The sequence below is a fragment of the Ailuropoda melanoleuca genome, chromosome 13 (genome assembly GCF_002007445.2).
Source record: "Ailuropoda melanoleuca isolate Jingjing chromosome 13, ASM200744v2, whole genome shotgun sequence".
Lineage (NCBI taxonomy): Eukaryota > Metazoa > Chordata > Mammalia > Carnivora > Ursidae > Ailuropoda > Ailuropoda melanoleuca.
Genome location: NC_048230.1, coordinates 73811708 through 73830310, shown reverse-complemented (window position 1 = coordinate 73830310; position 18603 = coordinate 73811708). Strand labels below are relative to the sequence as shown.

The 18603-nt window shown below is 48.2% G+C and overlaps 2 protein-coding genes across 2 annotated transcripts in view; both read right to left on the bottom strand.

Moving 5' to 3' along the window:
- Positions 1-614, bottom strand: part of NOP56 (NOP56 ribonucleoprotein) — an 8257-nt gene extending 7643 nt beyond the window's left edge. Inside the window, exon 1 of the mRNA XM_011224402.3 lies at positions 344-614. Within this exon, the coding sequence (XP_011222704.2) occupies positions 344-346 (3 nt within the window). The 5' untranslated portion in view covers positions 347-614. The remainder of the gene's footprint in view (positions 1-343) is intronic.
- Positions 615-10102: 9488 nt separating this feature from the next.
- The window catches only part of TMC2 (transmembrane channel like 2), a 65854-nt gene continuing 57353 nt past the window's right edge, over positions 10103-18603 (bottom strand). The window contains exons 17-19 of the mRNA XM_034641601.1: positions 16123-16201; positions 13052-13166; positions 10103-10320 (exon numbers count right to left, since the gene is read on the bottom strand). Coding sequence (XP_034497492.1) covers positions 10103-10320; positions 13052-13166; positions 16123-16201 — 412 coding nt within the window. The remainder of the gene's footprint in view (positions 10321-13051; positions 13167-16122; positions 16202-18603) is intronic.

The window sequence follows — 18603 nt, the reverse complement described above, 5'->3', positions numbered from 1 at the left end:
GGCCACGTGGGAGCGCGCGGTGCATGCTGGGGCCCCGGGGCCCGAGGGGCTGCGACGCGGCCGGCGAGCCCACCACCCTCTTCACCCACCTGCGGCAGCAGCAGGCTGATCTCCTCCACCTCCTTCAGCGCCAGGAGCGCGTAGCCGACCGCGTGCTCGAACAGCACGTGCAGCAGCACCTGGAAGAGAGCCGGGAAGCGAGCATCAGCGCGGTCCCCGCGTTCGCCCGCCGCGGCTCCCAAGGCGGGCTCTGGCCCCAGCTCCGGCCCCGGCCCCGGCTGTCGCCCGAAGTCAGGCCCAGACCTCGGCCTTCATCCCGCCCGCACCCGCAACCACTCCTCACCATGGCGCCTGCTCCTGGCCCGGCTCGCAATGCGGCGAGGGAGCTCTGGCGCGCGGAACCAGGCTCCGGAGGCCACGCCCCTCGCGCCGCCGGCCAATCAGAGGCCGGGGACGATACCTTTGCGGGCCTTCGGAGGGGTCCGCCGCGGTGGTAGCGCCCGGAGGGCGGGAGGGGGAGCGCGGGCGCGCAGGCGGCCTTCCGGCTTCTGCTGCGGCGCCGGCTGGCGTGGTTGCCGGGGACGCGCGGGATGCGGCCCGGCCTTGCAGGCCGCAAAGCCTTCTAGAAGGCGCTTTTCCGAATAATATTGCAACCCCTCGGGTCTTCAATCGTAGTAATTCTGGATGGCAGAGCTGGACAAGCGCCGGGCGGGAGGCCCCGCGTGGGTCGCGGCGACCATTCTCGTGCAGAAGCTTGCTGAGCCCGCTTTCCGCGGCTTGGGTGACCTGGGTCCAGGGACCAATCCTTGCGCCCCTTCCCCCCCCCGGGACCGCTTCTTCCCTGCTTCCAGCTCGGAGGCCACCCTGCTCCCTCGGACCGAAGCGGGGTCTGGGGCGCGTTGGCGCAGACCCGGAGGAGACGGCTCCTCGTGGCCAGCTTCGAGCTTTTCGGTTGTATTGTATTTTTAAAAAAATATTTATTACAGGCGATAAAGTAGAAAAGAATGACGATCTCACCTCTTCTAGATCGGTTTCTGGTTCCTCTGTAAGAAGAACCAGTTCCTTTGGAAGGGCCACGTGTTGCTCGCCCGGCGGAACCCCCAAGTGAATTGCAGCTTCTTCCATGTCCTNGTTAGCTCCAAGTGAATTGCAGCTTCTTCCATGTCCTGAGGGCGGGTTTTGGGCGTTCTGGCGATTATTTTCAAAATCACCTTTGCTTTAATAATTCATATTAGAATTATAAACCCCAAACTTGTTTATCCTAAAGTGGTATATGTACCGGTAATTTTTTAGTAGTTTTTTTTTTTTTTTTAAAGAGTTTGTTTATTTGAGAGAGAGTGAGAGAGAGAGTTCAAGCCAGGGGTAAAGGCAAAGGGAGAAGCAGGCTCCCCCGTGAGCAGGGAGCCCAATGCCTGGCTGGATCCCAGAACCCTGAGATCATGACCTGAGCCAAAGGCAAACGCTTAACTGACCGAGCCATCCAGGTGCCCCTTAAAAAAATATAAGGGGATTTTTTATTCCATATATTCCCATAACTAAAGCGCATTTATGCATTTAACATATTTTCTTCTTGACTAATTCAGTTAGTTGGTAAACAAAATCCGAGCTCACTGTTGAAACTTATTAAGGTGAAACTTAAAATCTAACCCTCTCAATATTGCTTAAGACGTGATTGAATTGTTACATATATCTACATACTGTCATGGGTCTGAATCAATTGCTCACACTGTAAAGTGGAATTGCAAAATTTGTTTCATCAGTATGTTAAATTCTCTTAAATTATAAATACCAAATTAAGCAGATGATTCCAAAATGTAATGGAAAATATTAATGCTATGACTGATTTTTAAAAATTATTTCTGTACTTCATCCTAAATATTTCTGGGGTTATAGGTGCTTATCTACTAAAGTTGGAGTTTTCAAAGGAGAAGTCAGAATCCATTAATGGATTGCAGAATTAATTTAGACATTCTTTGCCAGCATTAAAAAAAAATAGAATGAAAGAGAATAAGAAATAAGAGTATGTCACATACAGTATTGATCTGTAAAACTTTTTGCTTTAGCTAAACATACATATGCATGTAAAATACATGTGTACACATACAAATTTAATAGTATTTCCACAGTACATTTCTGTGGATTAAATACAAGAAGGCTGAGAGTCACTGAGCTGGAAGTTAACCACAGTCATACTTGGGAGAGAGTTGAGTCCTCTGGTTATGTAAGAGTTGTGCCGAAGCAGTATGCTAACTAGGAAATGATGGAAGAAAACCGCATTTCCACTGGTGAGATACAAACACTCATGATTAGATGGGACATGGGGTAAACACTAAAAATACTCCTTTGGCTTCCTCACCTCCACCTCTTGTACTGAGCTATCTCCCCGACACTTCATGATCCTGACCGCAATGGGCATCTCTGCAGCGTGTGATATTAGAGACCATACCTTCCTTCCCTTTGGGTCGGGTTCATTCCTACCGAGGTTCAGTTCTTCACCACCAAAGTGGACTTTGGCAAAACTTTCGGTCTCCCCTTTTCTAAGTCACCTTCCTCTCGGTTGCTGGGATGATCTTCCTAAATCATGTTCGGTTTGTAGGTGCTCGTTGTGGCATGAAGTCATAGGAAGGTTAAGGGCTTGGTGTCTCAGAATCAGCTGTGGTAGCTAGTGTCCAAAAATGAGCCCCAATGATCCATGCCTCCTGGCATTAGGTCCTCGTGTAGTCCGCCCACAAGGAACCAGCCTGGGTCTGTGGTTCACTATAGGCAATAGAATGTGGCAGGAGTGATTCCGTGCCCGTGCCAAGCCTCTGCCGTGTTCATTCTTGGGAGCCTTGAGTTACCTGATGAGAAATTCAGCTACTCTGCTGCAGAGACCACATGGAGAAGGACAGGCCCTGGTATTTCCTGGGCAGGTCTAGCTTTCCCAGCAGCTCAACTGAGCCCAGCCTTGCAGCTGTCCCTGTCAAGAAAGGAGACATGTAAGTAAAGTCATTTTGTGTGTCCAGCCCCTGCCACCATCTGACTGCAGCCACATGAGCAACCCCAAACAGGACCAGGAGAAGAACCATGTAGTTGAGCCCCACCTATGCACAGAATTGCGAGAAATAATATACTGTGGTTTTAAGCCACTAAATCTTGGGATGATTTGTTAAGCAGCAATAAATATGAATCAATCCATAAACCTGGGTTCAGACCTCAGCTCTGCTACTTACAATGTGACCTAAGTGAATCACTCACCTTCCTGAGCTTTCATTTCTTCTGCAGAATGAACACTGAGGATTCATTTATCCCTTCAACAAGCATTTTATTGAACATCTCCTAGGGGCTGGGTATGACACAGGGGTGGCATCGGGCAGGTAGTAGGGACTCAACAAGTGTTAGTGGTCTTTCGTTGTCTTCTTTTGTCCCTTTATGATAAATAAATAAATTACGATGACATTTCCTTGCACCTGTTCCCTGGGGAGTCCCACTTCTCCCATTGCCTCCCATAGAATCTACCGACACTGCATTTTTTTATACACCCCGCTGCCATAAATTAATTCTACCACTTCGGCCACTAACTCACCCGTGTAGACAGATCACCTCTAACACAGTTTAGTTTTACACGGTAAAACAGTGATGCATTCCATTTTTCTACTGCCGGTGGTAGTAGACGGATGGTTCATCGTCTGCCACCCTGATGAAACATTGCTGGAACCTGGATAATATGTACGCTTGTACATATTGTACCTCGTTTGGCTCATTAATTTAAACTTTTCCTCTTAAATACACATGGCCCTCAAAGTGCTGCTTTAGTGGTAGTCTGCAAATTTTGATGTGCAATATTTTCCTTCTAATTCAATTCCACATGTATTCTGGTTTCTGCTAGGAATGCTGTGATGACCCATACATTATTTGGATTGGTGACAAAGGTTGACATCCTCCTTGCTTCCCATTGCTGCTTCCTAAGTGTTGTTTCCTTCTCTTTTTCTTTGAAAAACCTCAGCCACACGTCACTGTCTGGTGAAGGACATTGCTCACCCTTTGGATGAGGAGGCAAAATGCTATTGGGGTGCCCCAAGCTGGCGAGCTGCCTAACCTCAGATTTACTCCCCTGATTGTATCATGGCAGCTCAGTCTTACAGGTTCCGGTGGGGCCCCCACAATTGGCATCATTATAGGTGCCTTAGGCCCAGTGCACTCCTTTTAGTCTGCAGATACCTCACAGACATGAAGATGGGGTGGTGGCAGGTGCTGGGAGGAGGCGGCAGAGAAATGAGCCCAAAGCTGCCTCCGCTCATCTTCTCAGAACCCAAACTAAACAACTGACTTCAGCTAGTCTTTTTTTTTGGCCCCTAAGAGCACAGGTAAGTTTTGAACTCGGGAGCACCTTGGACACTGTGTGATCCAGCGTCCTTTAGAGATGACGGTCAGGATGTTCAGGAGTCTGGGTGCTCAAGAAGCTACAGAATCAGTTAATTCTTCCATTTGTTAAAAAAAAAAAAGAAAGGTTTTGGGGCGCCTGGGTGGCTTAGTTGGTGGAGCGTCTGCCTTCGGCTCAGGTCATGATCCCGGGGTCCTGGGATTGAGCCCCGCATCAGGCTCCTGGTCCCTGGGGAGCCTGCTTCTCTCTCCCCTTCTGGCTGCCACTCCCCCTGCTTGTGCTCTTTCCCTGTCAAATAAATAAATAAGTAAATAAACAAATAAATAAAATCTTAAAAAAAAAAAGGGTTGTGTGTGCCTGTTACATGCCAGGTAGGTATGTACGCCACCTAGAAAGCTATGTGCTGGGGACACAGTAGTAAACAAACAAAGTAAGCCACTGCCATCACGGAGTTCACATTCTGGGAGATGAAAACTCAAGTAAACACGTAATGCTGTGTACGGTAGGCAGCACGGTTTTACACAGGCCCTCAGTGAAGAGGCAGCATCAAGCAGAGATCTCAAGCAGGGGAGTCAGCAATGCAGAGATCTGGGAGAGTAATACACACAGTGATGCTGCTAGCCCGTGGCCTCTGACTTCAGGGACTTTTGGATCCCGGTAGACTGAACGTAAGCAAGGGCTGAGGTGCAGCAGGGTGGGAGGCGGACCAGAAGACCGCTTGGGCCCGTGTTCCTGGAGAAGACTTCACGGCTAGAAGGGGTTCTAGGTAGTCAGAGAAGAACGTGTAGGTCATCTAGAGATCTAGGATGGAATGTGCGTGGAAGCAAAAGCCAGCAGTGAAAGAAGGAACTGCTAGAAACGTAAGGTTCATCCCGGTCAGTAGCTGGACGAAAGACTGGAGGGTCTAGTGTGTAAGATCTAGAACCTGAGAAGTCTTGAACAAAAGCCAGGCAGAGTGGCTGGGGTCAGATGACACTCTTATTCTCCATTGCACACACTTTGATTGGAGATTAGTTTGGAGGTGAGATGCAAGACAGATTTCCCAGAAAGTTCCAGCTGAGAAAGTGTCCTGCATGGGCAGCAGGTCTGAAGGGGAGTTGCGGGTTCCCCGGGGCGGGGGGGGGGGGGGGGGNGGGGGGGGCGTGTTCCAAGTTCAAGCTTGAAAGTCATGTGGCACCTGGGGCCTTTACTTTCTCCGTGTAGATAGAACTGTCCATTCACCGGGGCGGATCATACTCTATAGCATCTAGTCCCTTTTAATTTAGCCCAGGCTGTGGCTCACTGGGTCATTTTGGTGTAAGTTAACCCAGAGTTTTTACTCCTGGCAACACTAATGGGGGTCTCCGGCTATGGAACGGGCTTTTTAAATTCCAGCCAGTAGGGGGAGCTTCAGGAAAGGAAATTGTGTGAAACAAACACAAAATGGTGGCACTCTACACTAATTTCTAGACTGGAAAACCCTCGCATTGAATTTGAAAGACTTCCAGGAATTCCTTGGCCCTTTTCTCAATTGCAGAAAGAACCCCCTGCAACAGTCTTGGTAATGAGTTACACATACATGCAATATTTATTTCCATAGACACAGAAGAATGTAAAGCATCCAAGAAAGATCCTTGAACTGATTTTAAATGCAGCTTTCGAAGCCCAGAGTAATTAGGATTACAGGGTAAACGTTTTGTTCAACCAGTGCTGTTCGCCTTCAGAATCTGAGCCTGAGGGATATTTGATCTTACCTGTGCCTGTGATCATATCTGTTATTTATGAGCAGATAGCATGATGCATGACACTTAGTCTTACCTGTGTCAACTAGTAGAATCTTCGTAACAGAATTTGGAGGTGAGGTTTACATGGCTCTTAGGCAGACATGGTTCAGTGATAGAGATGTCTGTATGCTCTTTATACCTCATCAACCCCAACTGTGATCTTGGGCCTTTCTTCACATTTTCCAAACTAATACTATGTCGAAGAATGAATGATCTGGTGCAGTGCTGCAGAGACCTGTCTTTACTTAGCAATTCTCAACACTCAAAAACAAGCCTAACTTACGAAATTGGACAGCACTCCCACACCTGGTGATTTTGCCCTTGAAGGTTGTATTTTAGTTTTGTTCCCTAGGAACAAAAGGGGATAAAGTCCCTCCTGACTCTATCTGTACGTTTTGAAAGTATCTGTTGGAAACAGTGCATGGGATTATAAAATATTCATCTGATCATCTCTGTTGTCTATCTGCAGAGCTCAGTCCATTTGCATTTATTTTGATTCCTGATATATTCTTTTTCTATCATCTTACACACTTTCTATTCGTTGTTGTTGTTGTCGCTTGGCTTTCCTCCCCCTCTTTCTTGGAGGTACTATTAACCTAAGAGTACTTTCAATTAAAATTTTCCATTTGAGGAGCACCTGGGTGGCACAGCGGTTAAGCGTCTGCCTTCAGCTCAGGGCGTGATCCCGGCGTTATGGGATCGAGCCCCACATCAGGCTCCTCCACTGGGAGCCTGCTTCTTCTTCTCCCACTCCCCCTGCTTGTGTTCCCTCTCTCACTGGCTGTCTCTATCTCTGTCAAATAAATAAAATCTTAAAAAAAATTTTTTTTCCATTTGAGGTTTTTGCAATGCACCATTGGTGGGGGAATTTAGGTTTTCTGTGTGAGGGTCGCCTTGTGGATATAAATTCTCGAGGGAGACTTTTTCTCTCCACTTTCTGCCAAGGTCAAAAGAGACAACTGTCCCTTTCTGCAATGCAGGTTTGTTTCTTATGATCTCTTACAGGAACTCAGGTGCCCCAGCTTTGGGTGGGGCTCTACAGAACATATCCGAAGGGAGTTTACTGAATGGAGGGTCATCAGCATAGTGGACCCTGTTGGTACCTGGCCCAGATCTCCTTAATGGCTGGTGCCTCACTCCTCAATTTCTGTGAGTATGCAAGTCAGCTGTCTCCCTTGATCTTCACCAAAGGTGTGTTTCTACTTAAATGAGTCTGTGTACAGGGGGTTCTTTATGGACATTGAGTGTGTTGCTTATTAGAAATGAAAGGCTCTGATTGCAGAAATAGCCTCTGACAGAGAAAATCCAGCGTCTGTTTCATTTTCTCCCCAATAAGAAATGTATGAACTAGGGTAATATCAGTGAGACACCGGTTATAGTTCTCTGGATAAATTGTTAAATAGACTTTCTATTTCAAATCATTCTTAGGTGAGCTGAGGAAAGAAAGAAAGAGAGAGAGAGGGAGAGAGAAGGAGGGAGGAAAGAAGAAAGAGTAATCTTCATGCCTGATGGCTCCTGGATAGGCTGAATAGCTAAGTGTTAAGATGGAAGGAGCTGGTGGGTCAAACCCAAGAATCAGAGATGATGGAACTGCTTTCTAATAACACGTCCCTGCTGTAAAGCCACCACCTCTCTCACCCGTGCGTTCTTCCTCTGCCTGTCTCCCTAGCTCACTGGAAGTTTCCTGTTGCTTGAGGGTCCTGGGAGTCACCATGAACTAATTCTCTGATGGACATCTCTTGAAAAATCTTTAGCGTTGTCTTGAGAGAGGTCTTGCAACTATTTGAATTAGGAAAACTCCTGTTAAATTATGTCCACAAATTCTTTGATAACCCCCTTCAAGAGACGGGGCCTGATCTCCTTCCCTTGAGTGCGAGCTAAACTTAGTGACTGAGTTCTAACAGATAGAAAGCGGTAGGATTGATGGTGTAACTTCTGAGACTAGGTTATAAAAGGCGCATGGCTTCCCACTTGTTCTCTCTCTCTCTCAGATCACTTGCTCTGGGGGAGACCAGTTGCTGCATTGTGAGGACAGCCCAGCAGCCCTGCGGAGAGGTCCACATGGGGAGTAATCAAAGTCTCCTGTTAATAGCCAGCAAGGACTGAAGCCTCCTGCCAACAGCCACGTGTACGAACCATTCCGAGGACAGATCTTGCAATCCCAGTCAAATCCTCCAGTGCCGGGAGCCCCACCTGAGATCTTGAGCGATATCTAGAACCAGAACTGCCCAGCAAAGCCACTCCCAAACTGTTGCCCCACAGAAACCGTGTGAGATGATCCGTGCTTATTTTTTTAAGCGGTTAAGTTGGGGAGATAATCTGTTGTACGGAAATAGACAATGAAGATATTCCCTCACAGAGAATTGTGCCATCACCAGAACAGGGTAGTGTGTTTGTGTGTTCGGTGGGTGTTTAGGCATATTGGTAGCCATTGGAAGCCTGACAGTAATCACTAGGAGGCTGATGACTCAGGCCCATCCTATTCCCCTCCCCGGAGGGCTGACATTACCCAGCCAGCTGGTCTTGAAGGCCAGGTGTCACGTGGTGACCATTTTAGGCCCTCCCAGTCCTGCTGGGTTGGGTTAGATTGCCTGGATCCTGGGATCAGTGTGTGAGGCAGGTAAGCTCAGGGCCAACGTGTGTCCTCCCAGAAGAAGGCATATGACACACAAGAGTTTGGGATTGGGGGTTGGACCTGAGTTCCACGGGCAGGAGGCACCAGCGACAGCTTCCTTAGCCTCCCCTGGAGACAGATGGGGGCGAAAGAACTGATCTGTTTCTCCTGGTCACGTGTCCCCATTCCCACTCCATTCTAGGTCATGTGTGAAGGGCTGGTGCTGGGTCGGGAAGGGGGAGGAGCTGGGAGGGAACCTGGGAATTACTTTAATTTATAGCTTATGAAATCTCTGTAAAATCTCCATCTCCCCACCAGGATTTTGCGTGACTTCCAGGGTGTGGGGGATTCTCCTGAGAACCCCTGGGGCCATGGTTGGGCGCTAGTGGGGAGAGGACTCCCTTTAGAACAGTCAGAGACATGGCCTGAGATGATCCCGAAGCTATACTGCGCCGGGCGTCTGGGAACGTGGGGCAGGGGAGAGCAGGGAGCCACCTGCAGGACACCTGTGCTGTCAGAGTCTGAGATCGTGACTCGCGCGCTGCTGAGCTTTGTCCTTGGTGGCAAGGCCCTCTCAATGGTCTGGCCTCCCTGGCTTGTGCCGCCCGGGAGACATTCTGCACAGAACCACACCGTGACACTAGCTGAACGCAGAATCACCGAGACAACGCTCCGCATTGCACCCTCTGCTGAACTCCTCAGAGAAACCATCTTCAACGTCCCCCACACAATAAGCAGACTATCAGATTCCTTTTCGAGTTGGCGCTTGAGAAGGACTTTTCTGCCCTGAGCAATCTAAGTTGTCTTCAATTAGAAGAAATACTTGCTCCTTGCCTCACTGCTAGAAGGTTCCCATGCATTTTTGCTGCTTAATGGCATCAGCTCCCCTCAAGCTGGGATCTGGGGGATAATCACCTTCCTACTCACCATGGCTGGGCTTTGGTTCACTACCTTTATTTTCAGTGACTTCTTGTACCTTTTATTTAAACCACCTCATCTCCTTTGGGTAGAGGCGATGGTTAGGAATGTGGGCCGCCCTGCATCCTCCTCCCAGTTAGTAAGGTTAGCAGAAACCAGTGTCCCAACATGGGTGCTATGAAAGAAGTCCATGGTGGTGGTCATGACCCTGCCCCCTCCTCCCAAAGTCTGGAGCCGAGGGAACCACGGTGAGTGCAAGTCCAGAGCTGCCTGAACCAAGATACTGGGAAGGGCAGTTTATGGGGAGTGGGGAGACTCAGCTCCCCTAAAGAGTGGACGAAACCATTGTTTTCCCCTTGTGGTAGCCAACAAGTGCCTAAGACTAAGTAATCGAAATTCCCACAATGAGGAGCCCCAGGATGGAGCTTGTGTGAGTCCCAGCTGTCAGTGGGGAGGTCTCTGAGCACTCTTTCCAGAGGCTGATCTCCAAGGATGAGTCTGAGGCCGAGCTGGGCCAGAATCTGGTCTGGCACCGGGAGGTCGAGCTATGGAGAGGTGCCGGGAGGCAGGAAGCGTGGTCCCACTGGCAGAACTGGAGGTCCCAGGATCCTGGGCCTTCTTGTCTGGGGTCTCGTTTTGGCTGGCACGGTGAAGTGTTGTCCCTGGAAAAGGAACCAAGACAAAGAATGAGGATGTGGGGGAGTTTGCTTCAGTTTCCTGGTAGCAAATGGACGCCCTCTGGAGCTGCCCTGTTCTGTGTGTGGGTTTCAGGCCCATTTGGCCAGGCGAGAATGGTCAGATGGTCCTCAGGCGTCTGGGGGCAGCTTGGCCTGGCCTTGGCATAAACAGATCTGTTGGAAGAATATGGTCTGCTGGCTGGAGAGCTAGGTTTTAAATGTGGGCCTAACTGGACTCTCTGAGCCTTGGTTTTCTGGAGTATAAAGCTGGGACAACAGTAAGTCTCCCAGGTGGCTTACGATGCTGCCAGGGTCACATTGGATGCTGGAAGGGGCTGTGCAACCTGCATGGAATCATATTCAGCTTCCAGCGCTTTCATTTCCTTGTGTCCTTCCCTTCCCCTAACTCTGACCTCGGGTGATTACTGGCTCGTTCTATACCAAACGCAGTTCCTGGTTCACAGAAATGGACTGGGTTTCCCTGGTGGGTGAATGTGGCCTGTGACTGAAGTCCAGACTTTGATGTGCCCCACTTCCTCTGGGCTCCTCCCCTTGCACCTGTCTGGGGCAGGCAGAGTCACCGGGTGGAAGGAGCCAGCATCCCCACAGTGTTGGGGGAGAAAGTGCCCGTCAAGTGGAAACACCCAATTTAGACTTTATGTTGAGTGAGAAGCAAACTTTTATTGTGTTTGAGTCATTAGTTGTTTTGGGCCTGTTTGTTACAGTAACGGGTATCATTCTAGCGACTACTTCGAGAAGAGAAGCTAAGTGAGGCCGGCCATGAAGGCCACTGGCGGCCATCTTCCTAGGCTCCCCCACAGCCCACTCCCACTGATGGTTCAGATCACACCAATTTTTAAAAAATCAAACACTGCAGGACTGAGGTAAGCAGTACAAAACCGAAAGAGCTTTGGATCTGTACTAAAAACTCACATTTGGAGAAGGGCAAACTTTAAAGCAGCAGCCTAGTAGAGCAAGGCAGGGGAGAAGTGTGTCAGGGGAAGGGGACATTGGGACTGTGGGGATGTGAGCCGACCACTGTCAAACCAGCATAAGTTCCTTGGTTTGTCACAGAAAACGTTTTGTACACCTATTGTTTTCCTTCCATACTTAAGTCCATCCGTGTCCAAACATGGAAATGGAATGGATTCCATTTTCTCAGTTTTGTTGGTGATACTACAACATAACATTGCATGTGCTCCATTTCCTGCCCCATGTGGGACAATTAAGGGATTTCAAATATTTTCTTCAGTGTCACGATAAGCTGCCAGCCGGTCGCTCTTCTGTGTTTCAACCCTGAACCAGGCTTTCAGGGCATCAACGGACTGCCAGCCAATCTGACCACCAAGAATGTCTGCAGCTTCGAAATGTCTTCCATGTATTTTGGGAGACTCGCTAGGGACAGGTTCTGTTGTGACACAGACTTCCTGTCCTCTTTCTGCAACATCCCTTTGCTTACTTGCTACTAAGGATTCAGCAGTAATTCATTACTATTCCAGCATCAATAACGATACTGACAAGTATTCCAATACCGACACAGTGTTTGCCGGGAGACGCACGGTGTCCCTTGTTCTTCCTCACCTGCTTCCACAGCCACTTCGGTCACCGTTGGACCTCAAGAATTCAAAATAAGCCAACGGAGGATGTCCGTCTTGCAGGGAGATACTGCTATGTGGTTAAATCCTTCGTTTTTCTTTTTTGTGGTCTTGCCTCTATGTCATAAAGTCGTCACATAAATAATACAACTTCTGCACTAAAAATTCCAACTCTTGAACTTCCAGCCATTTCTTGTGCGTCTCGTTCACTTCCTGCACCGGAGGCCAAAATCACAGCATGCTGAAGTGGTTTAATTTTACAGCAGGGACAAGCTTTGGGACATGAGGTCATCCCAGAGATGGTCTCTTTTGATTTCACCTTCCCTCTCTCAAGGTGGAGATGGTCTGTGACCACTCCCCATTGAAGCCCTGTGACACTTTCTTTGGAACATGTGCAGCCACTTCTCACCTTTTTATTCTAGATATTCCAGTGTTTCTCTTTTTTAAGAGAATACAAACTGGTTAAGCTAGGACTAGCAGCTGCTGGATTCAAATCCAATTCTCCTCGTAAAGAAAACACTCAAAACTACACAGAGAACAAATACCTCCTCCATCCCCAAGCCAGTGACTGTGACCCTCCCTTCCCTCGTCAGCCAACCCTCAGGGCATCTTAGAGCCATCTGGGTGGAATGTCAGCAGTGCTCCTCCATTGGGTTAAATAGCCAGATAGAAAGAGGATATCACGGGGGCACTGTCAGGCTCAGGAGAGAAAGTGAAGAAGATGAATTCATTTCAGAAAAGAAGGCTCACTTGTGGCGAATGTCAAGAGTCACCATAGACGACGCCGTGAGAGACTCGGTGGGTAGAGGTGAGGGAGACAGCCGTCAGGAGAAGTGGAGATGCTTCCCCATGTCACAGACGCCCCTCTGAGCTCATGGTCATGGGTTCCCTCTCTCTGTGCCAGGACTCTGTGAAGCTCGCCTCTTGCCAAATCCCATCTCGTTCTCCCCACCCCATGAGGTGGGACCTATGATCCATTCTTAGCTTAACGTGCCCAACTTCGCACAGCTAATTGTCAGAATTCTGATTTCATCCCAGCTCCCTCTGATTTCTCAGCAGATGCTCTCTACACCCTTCCATGTGGCCCTGTAAAGAAGCAATTGTCATGAAATAGAGTTTACCGTCTTTGGTGAGTTGGAGCTGGGTGGCATTGGAGGCATCTTTAGCTGTGTCCTCTGAATCTTGGGCTGTCTTTCTGCCTTTGACAGACTTGTGGCTCTTCTCAACTTCGCGGAGCTGCAGGAAAAGAATGAACGGTTCTCAGGGAAATGGGTGTTTGAGGCTTAGAGTCCGGGCTGGCGAGATCTAGGGGACGAGGACTCTGTCTTTGGTTCTTGGTAACGACCTTAAGTTGCCAGGTCTTGGTCCTAGCCACTGGTTGGAGAGGGCAGCCTGAGAGTCAGCTTCGCACAGCAGTTGGAACGTCTGGCCAAGGGAGGACAGAAACCGTGCCAATCCTGCATTTCAAGGTTTTCTGAATCTGGGCAGGAGGACGGTGAGGTTAACAGAGGGAGGTGCCGAGGGGGAGCTGGCTGCAAGGCAGATGAGATTAGTTCCAGAAGAGGGACCGAGGAGCAAGGAGGACAGGGCTTAGAGAGGGGTGGGGTCTGCCCTTCACCGTTTATAGGAGGGGGGTAGATGCTGGGAGAGCAGAAGAGAGCGGTCAGAACTCAGCTGGTGTGGAGAGAGGATGCCTGTGTGTGGCCTGGGGCTTAAGAGACCCCTTAGGCCATGGGCACAAGCACTGTGTCATTCTGCCAATGTTTTCTCTAGTATTTCTAGTATTAGTTTTAATCTGTAGGTATCATTGGGGGTACTGGTTTTATGTATGAACATTGTTTGAGGCCATTGAATTTCTCCTGTTCTTTAGCAACTTCTCCGAATTTAAGCCATCATTATTGTGTGCCTCGNTGGGGAAAAGCTGGAAGCCTTTCCCTTAAGATCAGGAACACGACAAGGATGCCCACTCTCGCCACTATTATTCAACATAGTACTAGAAGTCCTTGCAACAGCAATCAGAAGACAAAAAGGGATCAAAGGTATCCAAATCGGCAAAGAAGAAGTCAAACTGTCTCTCTTTGCAGATGACATGATACTCTATATGGAAAACCCAAAGGAATCCACTCCCAAACTATTAGAAGTTATAGAACAATTCAGTAAGGTGGCAGGATACAAAATCAATGCCCAGAAATCAGTTGCATTTCTATACACGAATAACGAGACTGAAGAAAGAGAAATTAGGGAATCCATCCCATTTACAATAACACCAAAAACCATGCGTTACCTTGGAATTAACTTAACCAGAGACGTAAAGGACCTATATGCTAGAAACTATAGATCACTTTTGAAAGATATTGAGGAAGACATAAAAAGATGGAAAAATATTCCATGCTCATGGATTGGAAGAATTAACATAGTTAAAATGTCCATACTACCCAGAGCAATCTACACTTTCAATGCTATCCCGATCAAAATACCGAGGACATTTTTCAAAGAACTGGAACAAATAGTCCTTAAATTTGTATGGAACCAGAAAAGGCCCCGAATCTCCAAGGAACTGTTGAAAAGGAAAAACAAAGCTGGGGGCATCACAATGCCGGATTTCGAGCTGTACTACAAAGCTGTGATCACAAAGACAGCATGGTACTGGCACAAAAACAGACACATCGACCAATGGAACAGAATAGAGAACCCAGAAATGGACCCTCGGCTCTTTGGGCAACTAATCTTTGATAAAGCAGGAAAAAACATCCGGTGGAAAAAAGACAGTCTCTTCAATAAATGGTGCTGGGAAAATTGGACAGCTACATGCAAAAGAATGAAACTTGACCACTCTCTCACACCATACACAAAAATAAACTCCAAATGGATGAAAGACCTCAATGTGAGACAGGAATCCATCAAAATTCTAGAGGAGAACATAGGCAACAACTTCTATGACATCGGCCAGAGCAACCTTTTTCACGACACATCTCCAAAGGCAAGAGAAATAAAAGATAAAATGAACTTATGGGACTTTATCAGGATAAAGAGCTTCTGCACAGCCAAGGAAACAGTCAAAAAAACTAAGAGACAGCCCACGGAATGGGAGAATATATTTGCAAAGGACACCACAGATAAAGGACTGGTATCCAAGATCTACAAAGAACTTCTCAAACTCAATACACGAGAAACAAATAAACAAATCATAAAATGGGCAGAAGATATGAACAGACACTTTTCCAATGAAGACATACAAATGGCTAACAGACACATGAAAAAATGTTCAAAATCATTAGCCATCAGGGAAATTCAAATCAAAACCACACTGAGATACCACCTTACGCCAGTTAGAATGGCAAAGATAGACAAGGCAAGAAACAACAATTGTTGGAGAGGATGTGGAGAAAGGGGATCCCTCCTACATTGTTGGTGGGAATGCAAGTTGGTACAGCCACTCTGGAAAACAGTGTGGAGGTCCCTTAAAAAGTTAAAAATTGAACTACCCTATGACCCAGCCATTGCACTACTGGGTGTTTACCCCAAAGATACAGACGTAGTAAAGAGAAGGGCCATATGCACCCCAATGTTCATAGCTGCATTGTCCACAATAGCCAAATCATGGAAGGAGCCGAGATGCCCTTCAACAGATGACTGGATTAAGAAGCTGTGGTCCATATATACAATGGAATATTACTCAGCTATCAGAAAGAACGAATTCTCAACATTTGCTGCAACATGGACGGCACTGGAGGAGATAATGCTAAGTGAAATAAGTCAAGCAGAGAAAGACAATTATCATATGATTTCTCTCATCTATGGAACATAAGAACTAGGATGATCGGTAGGGGAAGAAAGGGATAAAGAAAAGGGGGGTAATCAGAAGGGGGAATGAAACATGAGAGACTATGGACTATGAGAAACAAACTGAAGACTTCAGAGGGGAGGGGGTGGGGGAATGGGATAGACTGGTGATGGGTAGTAAGGAGGGCACGTATTGCATGGTGCACTGGGTGTTATACGCAACTAATGAAGCATCGAACTTTACATCGGAACCTGGGGATGTACTGTATGGTGATTAACATAATATAATAAAAAAAAAGAAGGGGGCCATTCAGATAATACAACTGGGCTCACAGAACAAATTAGCAAAAACCAAAACCATGACATATTTNTGACATATTTTTGAGTGAAACCTCCCCGGCAGACTCACCGCTTGGATTTTCTTTCTCAGCTGGGCATTAGCTCGGGAAAGGCTTTTGGAAACTGAGTTCAGGTAGTAGATGGCGAGCCTGCAAGAGGAAAGTGAGCCTCCTGTGGTACCATAGTCTTGGAAAATGGTAGAAGCTGGACGCCTTCTGGAGGAATCCAGGCAGGCTTCCTGGAGTAGGTTGCCTCTGGGCAGGGTGGAGAGATATCCTACTATCCTAAGTTCCCCACTTAATGTGGAGAAGGTTCTGGACACCTTGCTTTCTATTTTATTAAATGTGGGAATGACATACACATTTTTAGTTCCCAGAGTGCTCAGTAAATGTTGGCTAAAGGAATCATCCTTCTTGGAAATTGGAAGAGGTGGGGGAGGGGCAGGGGTTCTTGAAAGCAGAGGAAGTTGCTTATGCTTCCTGGGGAGCTGTCCTCGGTCAGGCTCTGTGTCATGTGGCTCCCACTCCACATCTCCGTGGTTTTCACGACAACCCCGCGAAGTAGAAAAAATGTCTCCCATCTTTCCAAATCAGTATTCTGGAACTCAGAGAGGTTAAGTACTTTGCCCAAGGTCACCCCATTTATCAGTACTTGTTGGAGCCCACCTTTAACCCAAAGCTCCTTCCCCAGTCATCAAGGGCTAAGAAAGGAGGGTCTGGGAGATAAGTGCTGGCTCCAAGTTTGCCTCAAAGGACAGGAGCAAAAGGCCTGGGGGTCCCTGCTTAGGGAGCACTGATGGGGTGTCCGGTCCTGGGCTGGTTTTCAGAGTCCAGATCCCACTGGCTGCCTGGGCGACCTCTGAGGCCAGAGCCTGGGCTTCCCTTTCACAGGACCTAAGGTCAGGCGCCATGACCGAGGTGCACCACCCAAGAGGCAAGGGGCCACAAAAGCCAAGGTGCCACCTGGATTGGGTGCGTTGCTGGCCTGTTACTTGGGAGCTTTCGAGGTTCATCCTTCTTTGTCACATTTCTCCATGGATTTCAAGTCTTAGCTGCTCCAGCTTGGGTCTTCTAAGCCTTCCTCGCAGGGTGGGGCCGCCCATAGCCACCTCAATGAGGCCACGAGATCTCTCCAGCCAGAGAGGAGGAATCACATTGCCTTTGGGGGTCAGAGGCTGTCATGTGACCCCCCCCACGCCCCCTGCACAGCAGAGACTCAGGGGGAGTCAGGAGGACGGGTGGAGGCAACAGGATCTGTTTTGCAAGGCCCCTACTCTGAAGGCCAGGCCTCATCTTTTCTTCTAATTAACCACCCATTTATTAGGGAGGAATTGGAGGTCAGAGAGGAGGAAATGCTCCCAGGTGGCTGTGCCCCTCCGTTCCCAAATTCAGCATTTCCCTTTGCCACCTGCCAAGATCAGGTCTGGGTTCCAGAATCTCCTCAGACAGTCAAGGGGTCGTCCAGGGTGTCACTATCATGCCAGTCCTGTCTCAGGCCAGGACGAGGAGCAGGAGATGTTCCAATCAGGGAGGTAAGGAAATACACCTAATTGGGGGAGCCATTCAGCACTTTCTAGAAGGACTGGAGAAACACATACATAGGACTGGTCACTTCCACTTCCAGAGTCTGTCCGAGAGAAGCCCTCACACACTTGCCCAAGGACCACATTTGCAATAGCGAAAAAGTGGAAACAACCTAACCTCCTCTTGGCAAAGGGACCGGAAGGATAAATTGCGGCTTCATCTTACTGCAGAGCGGAGACGAGCCATTGTAGTGCCCGCCTGTATCCACAGGGATACATCCCCAAACATAATGTTGAGTGAGAAAGTGAACCATTCCTGAAGAAATTTAAAGCCCAGAAAAGGAGAGCACACAAGCATGTGTGATGAAAACACCAAACCATGTGTGGAAATGATTACAGTGAATTCCAACAGCAGTTACTTCTGGAGAGGGAGGAAGAGAGCAGGGGCCCGAAGTGTATCTGTAACATTTTATTTCTTGTAAAGCGACAGATCTGAAGCAAATAATGCAAGCTAGTACCATCTGTTTACTCTTGTGATCCCTTTCATGTTGTCTGTACTTTTCTGTATGTTAGGAATATATTTCAGTTTAAAAAAAGCATGCCCAAACAGGTTTTTATAAAGAAAAAAGACCCTGTTGTTTTCACTAGTAGATTTTTGATGACGGTCATTCAAATTCAGGACTCTCGCTTCCCACCTTCTTTTCTTTTTCTTCCCTTGCTCCTTCCTTGAACATGTTATTTGCCTCCTCTGCTCTAGGCCTGGGGCTGGTGTTGGGGATACAGAGATCAGCCAACCCACCCACCCCCCTCGGGGGTTCTCCGTCTTTGTTGGGAGGGAGAGTGGGGAGCGAAGAAGTGCTCCAGTGTCCCCAGGGACAGGCTGAATCAGTCCCTCTGCTTCTCAGAGACCCAGAGCCCAGACGTCTTTGATATTTCTAGGGAGCTGGCAGTGCCCATCCATATTCCTTGGACCCCTGTGCCCCCTGAAAGACTATAGTTGTCAGCTCCTTCCCCTCTGTGCCTGGAGCT